The sequence below is a fragment of the Gavialis gangeticus genome, unplaced genomic scaffold, assembly GCF_001723915.1.
Source record: "Gavialis gangeticus isolate Ggan-Ray unplaced genomic scaffold, GavGan_comp1, whole genome shotgun sequence".
NCBI lineage: Eukaryota > Metazoa > Chordata > Crocodylia > Gavialidae > Gavialis > Gavialis gangeticus.
The window spans coordinates 8,807,995-8,822,043 of NW_017729005.1; the positions used below are offsets into that span (position 1 = coordinate 8,807,995).

At 40.7% G+C, this 14,049-nt stretch overlaps 1 protein-coding gene across 2 annotated transcripts in view; it reads left to right on the plus strand.

Annotated features, from left to right (window-relative positions):
- Window positions 1-14,049, plus strand: part of CREB5 (cAMP responsive element binding protein 5) — a 427,781-nt gene that overhangs the window by 141,994 nt on the left and 271,738 nt on the right. For both annotated transcript variants that reach the window (XM_019508640.1, XM_019508641.1), the window contains one exon: window positions 4,588-4,760. In XM_019508640.1, the coding sequence (XP_019364185.1) occupies window positions 4,588-4,760 (173 nt within the window). The remainder of the gene's footprint in view (window positions 1-4,587; window positions 4,761-14,049) is intronic.

A 14,049-nucleotide genomic window follows, 5' to 3' on the forward strand; every position in this document is an offset into this window, starting at 1 on the left:
GCCTTTGTATTGTTGCAAGCATTGGGACATTCTAAAACAGCATATCATATGAATGCTGTTCATACACTGGGGTGGTGGTGGGATTGGGGGGGATGACAAGGCCTGGAGCGCTGCAATAACGGAGGTGATGGAGTGGGGCAAGGGGGCAAAGCCAGCAGCACTGGCCTCGCCCCCTCCTGGTCTGCTCCTTGGAGCCAGGGGCCAGCACCCCCCACCTCCTCAACAACAGCTGGCAGGGAGGGGAGGCAGCGGGGAACAGGGGAGGGAGGGGAGCAGGAAGGGAATGGGAGCTTACAGCTCAAAGTGGTGGAGGGGAGAGGGGGAATGGCCCTGGCCCTAGCCCTGACCCAAGGCGAAGGGGGGGAGGGGTGAGAGGGACACAGGCCTCTGTCCCTGCCTGCTCCCCCCACATCATTCTTGATAGGCTAGTAACAGTAATAAAAGGCAGATTTTTACAGGGGTTCCATGTCCATATCTCCTCTAGAGTAAAACAATTTCTCACTAGTAGGTCTTTTTCTAAAATAGTTCAATGCACCCTTTTTGCTTAGACAGAGGGGCAGTTTCTTCACTGTCTCTGGGTAAGAATGATGATAAGTATCGAGAAGAATGTTGAAGCAATGATGCAGCCTTGCTTTAACTCCCATCTTAACCTCAAAGGGATCTGTGATAGATCTGTTACTGAGAACCAGCGCTCGCACACTGTCATGGAGACGGCAAAGAATGTGACAAATTTCAGTGGGCATTCACAACATTTCTTGGTGACAGTAGAAGGCTTGTGTGAGGTCAAAGAAAGCCACGCAGAGCGTTTTATATTGTTCCTGATATTTTTCGTGCAGCTGGTAAGCTGTGAAGAGAATCTCAGTTGTACCCCTTGATGTCCTAAACCTACACAGATTCCAGGAGGAGCTCTTCAGCAAGTGGAAGGAAGCAGTTCAGGAGGGTTCTTGCAATGATCTTTCCTATGATGGACAGCAAGGCGATCCCTCTGTAGATGAGCAGTAGTATTCAAAGACATGGAGAAGATCAGGAGGGAGAGAGAGGTTTTTTTGTTTCCTCCTATGCTTGGCAGTAGGATAACAGCTAGTATTATTTTGGACACAATATATGTACCTGTTTGCTAGACCATAAAAGAAAAACCCCAATAGACTTCTGCCTCTAAAAGAAAGTGGTACTTTCAAGCCATTGGTCATACAAGAAAAAGGTACAAGTGTCCTCTTGAAGACTGACTTTTGCAAGAAGTTAGGAAGTAGAAGATAATGTAAATATTGTACTCCCAAGGGAATCTGAGTTCAGAATACATTATCATCTTTTTGGGATCAGGTTTAAAAAAATATTAGCTTTAAAAACACTATCTCTTTTATATCTGGTGTTTGCTTAAAGATTATTGTTAAAAACACAATGAAGTACACAAGGTCTATGGGCATGCCACAAATACTCTTCAGTGCCATCTAACAAAAAATTAGGACCTGATTTCCTCAATTCCCAGTGCTAGTCTTTCTCTTTTTCAGTGAGGCTGAGTGAAACACAAAACTCTAAAAGTCTTGGTTCAGAGGTGATACCTTTTATTAGGCCAACTAAAAATATTTTAAAAATTCTTTCTTTGCAAGCTTATGGGCACACACATCCCTCTTCAGGGTGAGGAGAAATCAAAGATTGTAGAAATTCTCCTAGGTAAAAAATAAAACTCCATTTTGCACAGGGAAAGTTTTAGGCTGGAAGTATATTTCTGTGGGCCAGTGAGACTGAGGTAAGACCTGAAATCCCTAACACAATTCTTTAGAGCAAAACCTGTTTCTTTGTGTTTCAATAGTGCTTAGGACAGTGGGGCCCCATCCCCGATGGTAACCTTTGGGTCCAAATATGCAAAACCAGTGGTGCTCAACCTATATGGCCTTCTGGGCTAGATGAGTCCCTGGAGCTAGATGAGCCCATTGGCTAGAACCCATATGCAGGGCTGGTCCGCAGGTCAGATCTGGGAATATTATCCCATTCACCCAGATCCAGCTATGCATTGGACCAACCCTGCATGCCAGCCCAACCACACGCTGAAACAGTCTAGCTCACACAACCACGTCATCCAGACCATGGGGCTCCCCACAGGGGGAGAATCTAGAAACTTGACAGGGGAACAGCAATTTACACTGCCACCACTCCCCAGTACCCAATTTTCAGAGCCATGAGGAGAGACCTGTGACAAGTTTCTGCAAACCATAGGATGCACCACTGTGCTAACTGATTAATAATAATATAGCTACAAATATCTGCTCTGAGATGGTCAGGAATAATGGAAGAGTAATTGTGATAAAAGACCAGCTATTATCACAGATTTCTGTCCTCTACTAAAAGCAGTGGGAGACTTCTCCCAACCTAGTAAATCGGCAGTCTCTTCAGCTCCTCATCCTTTGGCTGGTGTGATGAGAGCTCCCTCCTGTGTCAGTTTTATCCCAGTCAGGATCTTGATGAGAGTGAGAGATGGAGAAGGAAAAAAAGTGAGGTGATCTCCAGGCTCTCCTCACTGAGAAGTATGCAGAACTCCTTAAAAGCAAACATGAATAGGAAGCAACACAAATCCCAAACTAATGATTCAGTCATTAATTTAGGGTTTATCTGCTTCAGTCAAAGATTGATATTAGAGTCTGCAATTCAAATGAAGCTTTTTATTTATTTATTTGGGGGGGGGGGGACGGACATTTCAGTGTTTTGGATCCAGTTCAGAGCTCAGCTTGGATATGAATACATTTGAATTTCTCTGTAAATTCATTAGCATAATTCCAATGAAAATAACTCTTAGTTTGCAAAACTCTCTTCTGGTAAACATTAAAGTCAGGCCAAGTTTGACATTCATTGGGGAACGTTAGGCTTGCTTTCTGCAGCTTGGTGTCTTATCGTAACTCACACCTGAAAACATCTCTTACATTAGTCACAGGAATTATCAATGTACCAATAATTATTTCAATTATTTATTTTAATTCATAGTTGGCTGTATTGATAGTTATTTCAATTTTTCAGCTCTCTTGCTTTCAGTCTACTGTTGAGTCACTGAAAATATGAAGTGTCTATTCTAAATGGTTATAATTGTAAGACTTAGTTACAAGTGTGTGCATGTAAAGTAAAAATTACAATTATAATGTGCAACCAAGACTTGTCAGACTTATAACAACAAACCATTTATAGCTTAGGGAGGCATGAAATTATAGGGAAGGAGAAGAAGAAAATGGAAACACTTCTGCGCCCAGTCCTGTTCTGTGCTATGCCTCTGCAGAGTACAATTGATGTCAGCAAAGGTTACAATCAGTGCCTGTCTCTTTCTAATGTGTGACTATTATGCTTTGACTTGTTGCTCTTGTGCCCTTTATATGTTCTGGGTATCCAAAATATTCAGCCCAATACCCTACATTGGTGGTGTGGACAGAGGTAAAAGGAAGCATGGAAGAGGGAACAGAATCTCTGTTGCATGCCTTCCCCACTAGGAGCTTAGCGTAGTCTATCTGGGTCACTGTTTTGTGACCCTTGGGAGAAAACTATTCTGGCCAGGAGCACAAATGAGCAGCGGTTTTCTGAATCTCAGAAAGGTCTGCATGGGAATTTCTGATGCAACCTTATCCAAGTAATTGCTTCTGGAAGGGAAGTATGTGCAGACAAAGAATCTGCTGTCAGTAGAAGAAAGTGAGAGATGCCTTAACCTGTGTGGAGAACTGTTACTACTTCTGTGGCTCCTATACTCCCTTGTTTCTCTAAAGTACTTGGAAATAAGTAAGCTAGTAGTGGTATCTGATCATATTGAACCACCATTCAAGTATCACTATCCTTCTAGTATCACTTTATTGTCAGTATGATTGTAAAACAAGGTGAATATTAGAATATTGTTGTTTTTAGCTATTTTGATGCTTGCTACTGGAAATTGGTTCATGAATTAAAATGTTGTTAGAAATGTGAGCGTTGTCATGACTATTGAAGATGTATATAATATTCATAGATTGCAGGTGGGAGAAGAGAGAAATAATAGGATTTTTCGCTACTACATTTTCTCTTGTAAAACAAGCCACATACTAATGATAGAAATGTATTCAAAATTATATGTAATTACCATCTTCAGTGGGCTCTAGGATAATATTGCTTTAAGTTACCTACTGAGTCTAGAAGAAATGGCTGTAATGATAGAATACCATGTATTGTTTACTACTTTGAGACCATTACACTTAATTCATTCCAAGCAGGTCTAGTACTCAGTAAACAACAGAATAGCAAATCAAAATGTCATGTCTTTATCACAAAAATCATTTTCAAATGAAATAGATATCAGAGTCAGTCAGAAAAATGTGCTAAATGTCCCCATTATACATCACAAGTCAGAACGGCAGAAGAGTGATTAGCCAACTTCCAGGTATTTTCCATTTGTATTGTTCTGTAAAAGTAAATGGTTATTTTTCATTCCTTATAGTTGCAAGATCTATTGAGGTTTGCCAGGAGCAAATAACTTTTCATTTTGTTGACACTTCTTCCAGCTTTCTACTTCTAGTCGTACAAAACATGAGAAGAAACTATAGTTTTATTTTTTCCCCTCCATTCCTTTTCTCCCTCTCACAGAATATCTCAATGCATAACACAGTTGGAGGAGCAATGGCAGGGCCTGGAACCCACCAGCTCACAAATACTAGGATGCCAAACCATGACACCAGCGTTGTGATTCAACAAGCCATGCCATCTCCACAGTCCAGTTCAGTCATAACACAAGCACCTTCCACAAATCGACAGATTGGGTAAGTCCAAGTACTCTATTTTTTTTCTTGCCTTCCACCCTAGTGGTTATGGAATAGGCCATGAGGTTCTGGATTTTCAAGAAGTATGACTAAATTTACCTGGAATCCATTACTATGCTGGAGAATCTCCCATAATTTGTGATGCACAGCCTGTGGTGAAAAGGCAACCACAATCATACGACTTGTCTGTGTTGTTTGTTATGGAAGCTGAATGGATGTACTTGGATGAAAGTTCTGCTGCGCTTCATGTGATTTAGTTTTGTGTTCTTAAAATCTAAGGTTAAAGCTGCTATTAAAATTTTGTTGGGAAGGGGGAGAGATGACATTTCTGGGCCTGATCTTTAAAGTACTGATTGTCTTGATCTTTAAAGTACTGATATCACATTTCATTCATTGGGCACTGGTGTTCAGTCATTAGCAGGAGCATTCAACACATTGCAAGATTAAACCTTCTGTTTTTTAAGTTCTGTGTTAGTCGAGGACTGCCAAACAAAGTGTAAAGGCAGTCTTGGGAATATCAAGGTAAACGTTTTTTGGTATCAAAGACTTCTGTGAAAAGGTGTCCAATTTACAATGATCAGTTAGTATTTATAGTTATTCATATTTATATTATTTATAACTATGCCATATAAGTCCTTTTGCCTCTTATGTTATCATACCATCAACGTTCATTTGGTTTGCATGAGTTGTATATATGCCTACATTTTCAAAACAGCAGGCACAAAAATGTATATACTTTATGCATACACTTACTATAACTGCACATGGTTACAGTATTTAAACATAAAGACTAGTAGTCATTAAACATATACATATATATGTAGACAATTACTAGTCTTTATTTTCAAATACAGGAACTTTGTGTGTGTGTATGCGTATGTATTTTATTTATATATTATAATGATCAACTATGCATATAGTATACACATCTCTAAAAATATTGACTACTGAATGTTACTGAGAATGAAAGTGCTGCTGCTATTATTAATCATTGGTAACTGGTAGTGCCCACTGTGTGCAATATTTTTCTGTTACAGGATTGAAATGCCTTTTACCTGCATCTTCCCTACCTCTGAATATAAGTAAGATAACTCCTTGTGAGTGTCCCATTAACTAAAAAGCCTGCAGGTTTTCAAAGATCGAGTCTCTCAATGGGGATGTTTGCAGATGGTAAACCAACTTTTTTGTTTTAAGAAGTGAAATACATAACAGAAATGAATTACGTTAATTAACTAAAGTTATCCATTCAGTTTCTAATATAACTTATCTGGGGCAATTATGATTCCAGTTTGAAGAAAAGCATTTGGTGCATGGATCAGGTGTATCTTACTGGACTTTATTCAGGTTTCAAAAAGTTATGTCAGTATTATAACCAGTATTATATGTGGTTTTGTAGAGTGCTGTCAGTTTGGTTTTGACAAGTAGCTGGTGATGTAGTCTAAAGTCAGTCAGAATGCAGGGTAGGTATGCACCTTTATAGACTAACTAAATAAGGTATATAGCTATAGATATAACTAACTAATTAACTAAGATAGATCTATCTCTATCTTAGTTAATTATATCTATTCATTAATACAATTTATTCCTACTAATTTATATATATGAATATATCTATAAATTAATACTGTTGTATCTTTATTCATTGATGACATTCATTTCTGTTAAGTATTTCACTTCTTAAAACAAAAAAGTTGGTTTACCACCTTCTAACATCTCCTATGTCTGTGTGTGTGTGTGTGTGTGTGTGTGTGTGCGCGCGTGCGCACGTGCACATGAGATGTTTGCAGGTGGTAAACCAACTTTTTTTTGTTTTAAGAAGTGAAATACTTAACAGAAATAAATTACATTAATGAATAAAGATATAAAATAGTATTAATTAATAAATATTTAATTAATAATATAATATATATATTCTATCTATCTATCTAGTCTGAAGGCCAAAAACGAAATATATGTGTACATTTGGTTTGGGCCTTCAGTGGCTTGGAATTAGGCTTCATTCAGTCAAGATGAGAAATGTCTGAAGACTTAGGAGAAAAGTGTTTGGTCAATCGCTAGTGTCTGCGGTGGTGACTTATTTCATAACATATATCTACATTTTGGTACATGATTGACTAATATAGGCATGCTGCCTAGAGCTACTCTACTAGGAAATAATTGTCAGCAGCTTTGCTCTCTGTACGTGAATGAGGTGAGTGATATGACCTCCAGCACACTTTATTCTCCGTTCTTCCCTCATCCAAGGAGGTTTTGTTTCTCTAGGAGAAAATTGCTATATTTTGGACTTCAGCTTCTTGCCAAACTTTTGAGTACTTTATTTTTCATAGACTTTTCCCTGTGATGTTTGCAGCATTTATCAAAGAACATATTTTGTCATTTCCACTTAATCGTACCCTTCTAAACTTAAGATGATAACCAAGAATCATTCAGGAGGAACACAGACACAGCAGTGGTTTCAGTATTAGGCAAATTATCATAAACTCTGAGACCAAGACATTCAGAACCTGCTTACAAACATCCTGAAGGTTGGTGGTTTTGGTTTGGCTATTTAAAAATTGAGATCAAATCCTGGTTCAGATTTTGTTTGGATCTGAGTGTTCTGTTTGAGCCCACATGTATGTAAAACATTAGGAAAAGGATTTTGTTTTCTCACACCCTCAAGCAGAAGTGAATATTTACTGAGAAGATGAAGTGCCCCCTGAGAATGTGCCTTTTAATGAACACTAGGAATTATAGATAGCAACTGGATAAAATTCTCTTTGACTTTAGGGGGAGTAGGATCAAGCCCTGAAGACCCATCTTGTAGCAATATTCTGATTTTTATCACAACCACAAGTATTTAAGTGTCAGAATATGGCCAAACCACCTGCAAATGTTTGCAATGGCCTCAGTCCAATAAAAACAGCAAACAGCAGTGAAAGTCGACATTCAGACTCTGGATTTGGGCTCTGCTCCAGCAAAAGAGACTGGGACCCACCTGTGCCCACGCACATTTTGTTGCATTGTGGAGACTGGGTGTGTTCACAACAGCTGAAATTCTTGATGGGGTGTTATTTTTCTCTCTCTTCTCTCTCCCTCTCTTTCTCTCTCCTTTCCTTTACCTCAGCCCTGTACTCTGATTCTGAAAGTTTGCATGTAAAATGATATAATACAAGCATAGAAAAATATGGTAACATGAGAATGGATAAGCATGACTTGCTGGGAAAGTGTATACATATTGTTTCAGGTATTAAAATATTGTTGCTACTGAACAGGCATTGAGCCAGGTTAATCAGAAGAAGGGAGGAACATGAAGAGCAATAGCTTTAAAAAAATGCAAGGCATTGCTCAACATCCCTCCCACCATATACTGAGCTAAGAACAAGCAACAGTATAGGCATTGCAGCAAACTGGCAGGTGAGTATAAACATACCAGATAGTATTTATGTGGCTAGACAGTCTTTACTGCCTCCTCCCCGCTTCACCATGTGGGAGGAATCCTGTAACCAGTAACTGCTTGTGCTAAAGAAAAATCAGTTGAGGAACACTTAATAGTGAAGGGTGTCTTCAGTTGATTAATAGCACATCATATGAAGATAAGTTAGAGAGAGGAAAAGCAGTAAGTAAGGCATACTCAGCCAGGGGAGAAAAATAGATGATATAAGACATGTATCTGTCAAAGATATAGAAAGGCAGAGAAGCTGAATCAGCCCACTATTCAAGATATGAAACCTTGAATAGAGATCTACAATGGTTACTTTCATCATTTTATTATGACTAAATTTCATGCAATCTATTCAGTTCAGTAACAGCATGTTAAGCAAGGAATGGGAAAATGACGTTAAGGCAAGCTACTGTCAACACAGTACTCTCATTCCTTTATCCAGGTACTTCTTTGACAAGCATAAGATCTCTTTTTCACAACAGCTAAGTCCATTTAATAGGAGGCTTCATCCTGGCAGTCCAGCCTTCCTGGACAGTGTAAGCTTCTTTTTTTGAAAGTTGAGTGGGAGACATAACTGATACTTAGCCTGTTTATAGTGGTATCATTCATACAACTCTGCAGCTGAAATGGAACAAGAGGAGAAAATTCAGGGTTGTTATAAATTGAGAACCAACAGTATGCGCAGCCCTATACTAAACAGAGGTGAAGACATGAGACCAATGAGCTCAGATTCTAAAATAGACAGAGACCAACCCCCATGCAATGCATCAGAAAATGTTCCAATTTCCAAGTGTTACTGAAACTTTTAATGAGGTTAGTGGAACAAAGGAAGCAGGAAGCAATTGCCACTATATTTGGTGTAATGAAACAAAGTATAAAGAAAGAGTGGGAGAAAGATTCAATAGGGATTTAGGAAGGTAGATTTTGAGAAGTGTGGTGAATATCAGGAAATGGGAGCAGAGGTATAGGAATAAGATACAGTTATGCGGGGCCTTGAAAGTGAGGAAGAGGAGATAGAATGTGGTAAGGTGAAGAGATGCTAGTGGAGGGTCTTGAAATGAGACTCAAATGATCAATAGTGAACAAGAAAGACACTGGAGGAAGTAACATAAGATATAGGAAGGCAAGAAGGAGATGCAATAGAAGAAAAGAAAAGAGAATTTTTCTGTAGGCAGCTAAGAGATGACCAAAACACAAAGTGCGGATACACATAACAACTGAGCCATTCCAAAATGTCACTGATTACGAACAGGTTCACAGTTGTGTGATGTGCTGTGGCTCTGACACTAGGGGATGGGAGTGAACACCCAGCCCAGCATGCCTTGCACTGGGCAAATTGGAGATGGGGGGTAGTGCTTGCACACTTTACTCGGCAGGGAGAGGGCTGCAGGGTGTAAGTGACCTGTGGCTGGGGGAGTCTTCACTTTTCTGCTTTCTATTCTTTCCTAAACATGAGAGCAAAAAACTAAATAGCCTAGAAATGACGAAAGCCTGCAGTGTATTGTCTGCCTTGGTGGGTAGGTAGAAGTGCTTTGTCCCACTGTTTTTGATTCCTAGGGACTGAAGAGGCATGCCATGTTTAAACCATTCTACATGTTATGTGTGTCCATCACCATAAGGACTTCTCAGAGACCATGGGATTGTAAGGTCTCTTGCATGCTGTGGTATTGGTGTATAGCCATTGACAAAACAAGATCTTCCCATTGGGCTGGTACCTTTGAATGTGTTGCAGTGCCCTGGCACTAAAGTAGGAGAGCCATTAATCCCTTTCCTCCCAACACCGAGCCCAGTTCTCCCATATATCACACGTACATGTGGCTTGGAACCTCCCCCACATTACGCTCCCTTTCTACCCTGCCTCCCAGTTACTTTTATACCAGCCTGCATCTCTTCTCACTCACCTTTTTCCTCCTGCTGCCCTGCTCTTTCCCTTCTCCTGGGAAAAGGTATCCCTGTGGTCAGGGTTACGGAGACTAAATGGTCATGCTAGGGAACGTATAAGGGTCTAGTACAGGGGTGGGCAAAATGTCCTGTAGCCAGACTCCATTTCACAGCAGCCCCTGCCCATGTTGCTGCAGTTGGTTTTCATGGAGACCCCAGGAACAGCAGGTCCATGATGACAGCGTGGGGCCAGGGTTTCCATGGAGACCAGCCCCAGCAGCACTAGCAGGGAGCATGGCTGGGTGGGGAGCTGCTTTGGAGCCAATGCTGGGATCTTGTGGCAGTCTGGAGTCAGGGCAAAGCTATGATCTGCTGTCTGCACACCCCTGCATGGGGCACGTGGCCACCGGATTAGAGCCCTGCCCTGGCTCTGGACCATGCTGTCACCGCTACAGGATCCCAGCCCCGGAGCAGCTTTCCTCCCAGCCGTGCACCCTGCCACCACTGCTGGGGCTAGTCCCCATGGAAACCCTGGTCCCACACTGTCACAGTCCCAGCACTTCTGGGGTCTCCATGGAAACCGGCCACAGTGATGTGGGCAGGGGTTGCCGAGAAATGGAGTCTGCTGCGGACCAGACTTTGCTCATCCTGGTCTAGTACAATAATAGGGAAAACAGGGTAAGAGAGGGCTTTATCTGCCTGTCCACAAGTTTTGGGAGATGGCATTCCCTCCCCATGATCTGGTAGACCTGAGGTTGCATAGGCTTCTCATCTGGACATAAGAGTTTTACAAGCTGCCTCAGAAGTTGAATTAGTAGCTGTGTTTCTGAGGCCCTTTTGTGCCATCTATTTTGGTGAAAAGGGATGGGAAAAACTTGTGTAATATCTGTCTGCACAATACCCCCTGCAAAATCAAGATCGTAAGATCTCCAACGGTGATCTTTTTAAAGTTCTCTTAAGGTTACATTGCCATGCCTCATCTAAAGCGGTAACCTTGTATACTTTAGTAAAGGTCTCCCTGCCAGTGCTTAACAAGCTGGGGAGGTATGGGTCACTGAAGCGGATATGAAATTCTGCTTATGCAAATTCAAAGGCCAATCTCCTTGCTAGGGAACATGCTGAAGCAACAGCATAAGTCTGACCAGCAGCCAGAGAACATGGGAGATGAGGAAAACAGTAATATTTCACACACTCAGCTGACCTCTTCTCCTTTGTTACCTGAACAAGTTCACTTTTTTTGCCTTTGTTTAGCAGGAAGTTGTGAATTTCACCTTTTAAATAACTGATAAGAGAGGAAGGGTGGACAAACTAGGTTGTCTAGGAATTTTCTTTCTTTGCTGCCCCCCCTGCCTTTACACTGTCACACAAAAGCTGGATCTTTTATCTTTTGCTGTAGTAGGAGAAGTACATGTTTTCCATGGCTATTGATATTTTATCTTTTCCAGGGGAACTGTCTGCGCTAGGTGTGCACTCTATAGTTAGTTTTTACAGTGTCACCAGATGGGCTTGAAGTCATTGAGATATTATGAGCAACCAGTCCCAAACCTCCGAAACTCAGAAATTTTTCAGGAAATTATTACAAACGAAGCATTCATAGAGACAGGTTGTGCCTAATAAAATAATTTGAATTAACAAATACAGTAATGAGGGGAAAAATGTAGAATGGACAAAATAGTATTTCAGGCAATTCCCCCCTACCTCTCCCCTACTCACTCATGCACACGCACATACACACTCTTCTCTTTTCTAGCTGGCTTGTGCTTTGACAAAATCTATGCATATACCTACATAGTACGCTCCACAGAATTAACATGGCATTTGAGAGTTCCTGTCTCTGTTTCCTTCCACAATTCCTCCTTGTGGTTTGCACTGAGATGGTCCAGGCGCTGCTGGTTCAACACTTTCTGCTGAGTAAAGAAGGGGGGAAAAAACCCCAAAGCAGTACCGGTCTGTAGCTTAGATATGTCACAGTAGGGTGATTCTTAATGACATCTTGCACATATCCCAAACCTTACCTCCCCACAAACCAGGTCTGGGAGGAGGTTGAGAGCATTGAACATATCAAGATGACCTTCATAAGAGTGAGAGGAGGTTCAGAGGCTATGTAATAAATGGATTATCAATCAGGAATGGGGACAGATTTATATGTTTCTTAGTTTTGTAATTAACTCCTGTACTGAAGTGTGGTTTACTAATAAACATAATCTCCTATGGTCTTATTCTTTTTTACTCAAAGTACCTAAGCAATTTGAAATATGTTATTCACTCTCATTTAAAAATGTGATACCTATATTACTGTGTGAGACTTTTTTTTTGGCAGTACTTTTTAGCATTGTTGTTATTTTCCTGCCATCAGAAAGAAGCTCTTCTTTCCATTTTTAGTGGAAGTCTTCCTTATAAACTTTGTTTTTTGTCCCTGGAGTCTTTATGTCCCACTTTCTTTTCCCATGATACCACTACTGCAGTATTTCTAAATGGCAGGCTGTTCTACTTTTTTTTTTTTAAACTAGGTCCTGTACATGGTTGGGTGGCATTCCCATGCTTATTCTCAATTTGTTCTCAGAGAACAACATTTTAAGTTGGCATTTAGACATCATGCAGCCCAGTAAAAATGTGATGTCATTATAGTGTACTGGACTTGTTACTGTCTGGAAAAAAACCTGTGCCTTCATAGAAGTGGGTCAATTTTCACATCTCAGTAACAGTCATAAACACAGATGATATATATGAGTCAGCCAGGAAATACTGATTTACTTAACTTTGGCAATATATCACTTGCATGCCTTCAATACATAGAATGTGTATACTATACATATCTCCTCCAAAGGTGTCATCAAAATTTATAATAATGGTTTCTGATTTATACTCTTCTTTAAGTAAAGCAGATGTAAAATCATTTTATGGTGGAAGAGTAACTTAGAGTCATTGTAGGTTTGGTACAACAGATGGAGCTTCCCATACCAGGAGTGCTCATTAGACTTCTGCGCAGCTGAATTGTAGCGGTCTGCTCTTTATCATGCAGTCTTGCACTTAACATGCTTTGATGCATGATCCCAATATTTCTTTTATCCTTCTGACAGGTACCTAAGTTACAGAAAAGTTCTAAATCAAAGAATATAGACTGCTTTTTATCTACAGCAAAAAGGGAATAATTTGCAGATTCCAGAAAGAAAACTTGCTTTGAGATGTTGGCTCATACCATATACCTTAAAAGAAATCATAAAGATGTGTGTTGTTGGTTGCATGGCACTAATAATGAATGAGTACAAAACAAAGAAGAGCTTTGTGTATTTTGGAGACCCATGTTACTTACTTAAAAGTTATGAATTATAATTTTTTTTCAAGTTAGGTCAATCTAAATGTAACACCTGCCCATCTAGATAGAAAGGGAACAAAAAGTTTTAATTTATCTAGGTTTTCAGAAAGCTTTGGATAAAGTTTTACATGGCTATTTTTTTAATTTTCTTAATGTAGATTAAAACAGGGGTGTCAAACTCAGTTGGTCCCACAGGTGGAATCTGGATTGCAGGGCTTCTCACAGACTGGATAAACAAGGTCCAGTGGTGGGGTAAGTGGCAACAGTGTTAAACTCCTGGATGCTGGCCCTAGAGATGCATCAGCTCTTCCACCATGGGAGTTAGCATCAATGGCCATTTGTACATGCCACGGTGGTCTCCTTTGGTTTAATTCTCCCTAAATTGAAGCGGTGGGCTTTCAAAAACACCGATTCAGTTTAGGGTGAAGTAAACCCCTGTGGTGTGTACACAAGGGTGGAGCCTCTCCAGTGCTGGGGAGGGGAGGGCGAGCTGCTGGTGGGCTGAGCGGTCCCTGAGCTGCGGGGGGGGTGGCGGAGAGGAGAGGAGACTGGTGCTTCCATGGCCCATAGGCACCCAGCCTGGGCAGTCCTGGGGGGCACCACAGGCATGCAGGGAAGCACTAGGTCCCAGGCAGGCTTGGGGAGGGTGGGATGGGGGGAAAGATCAG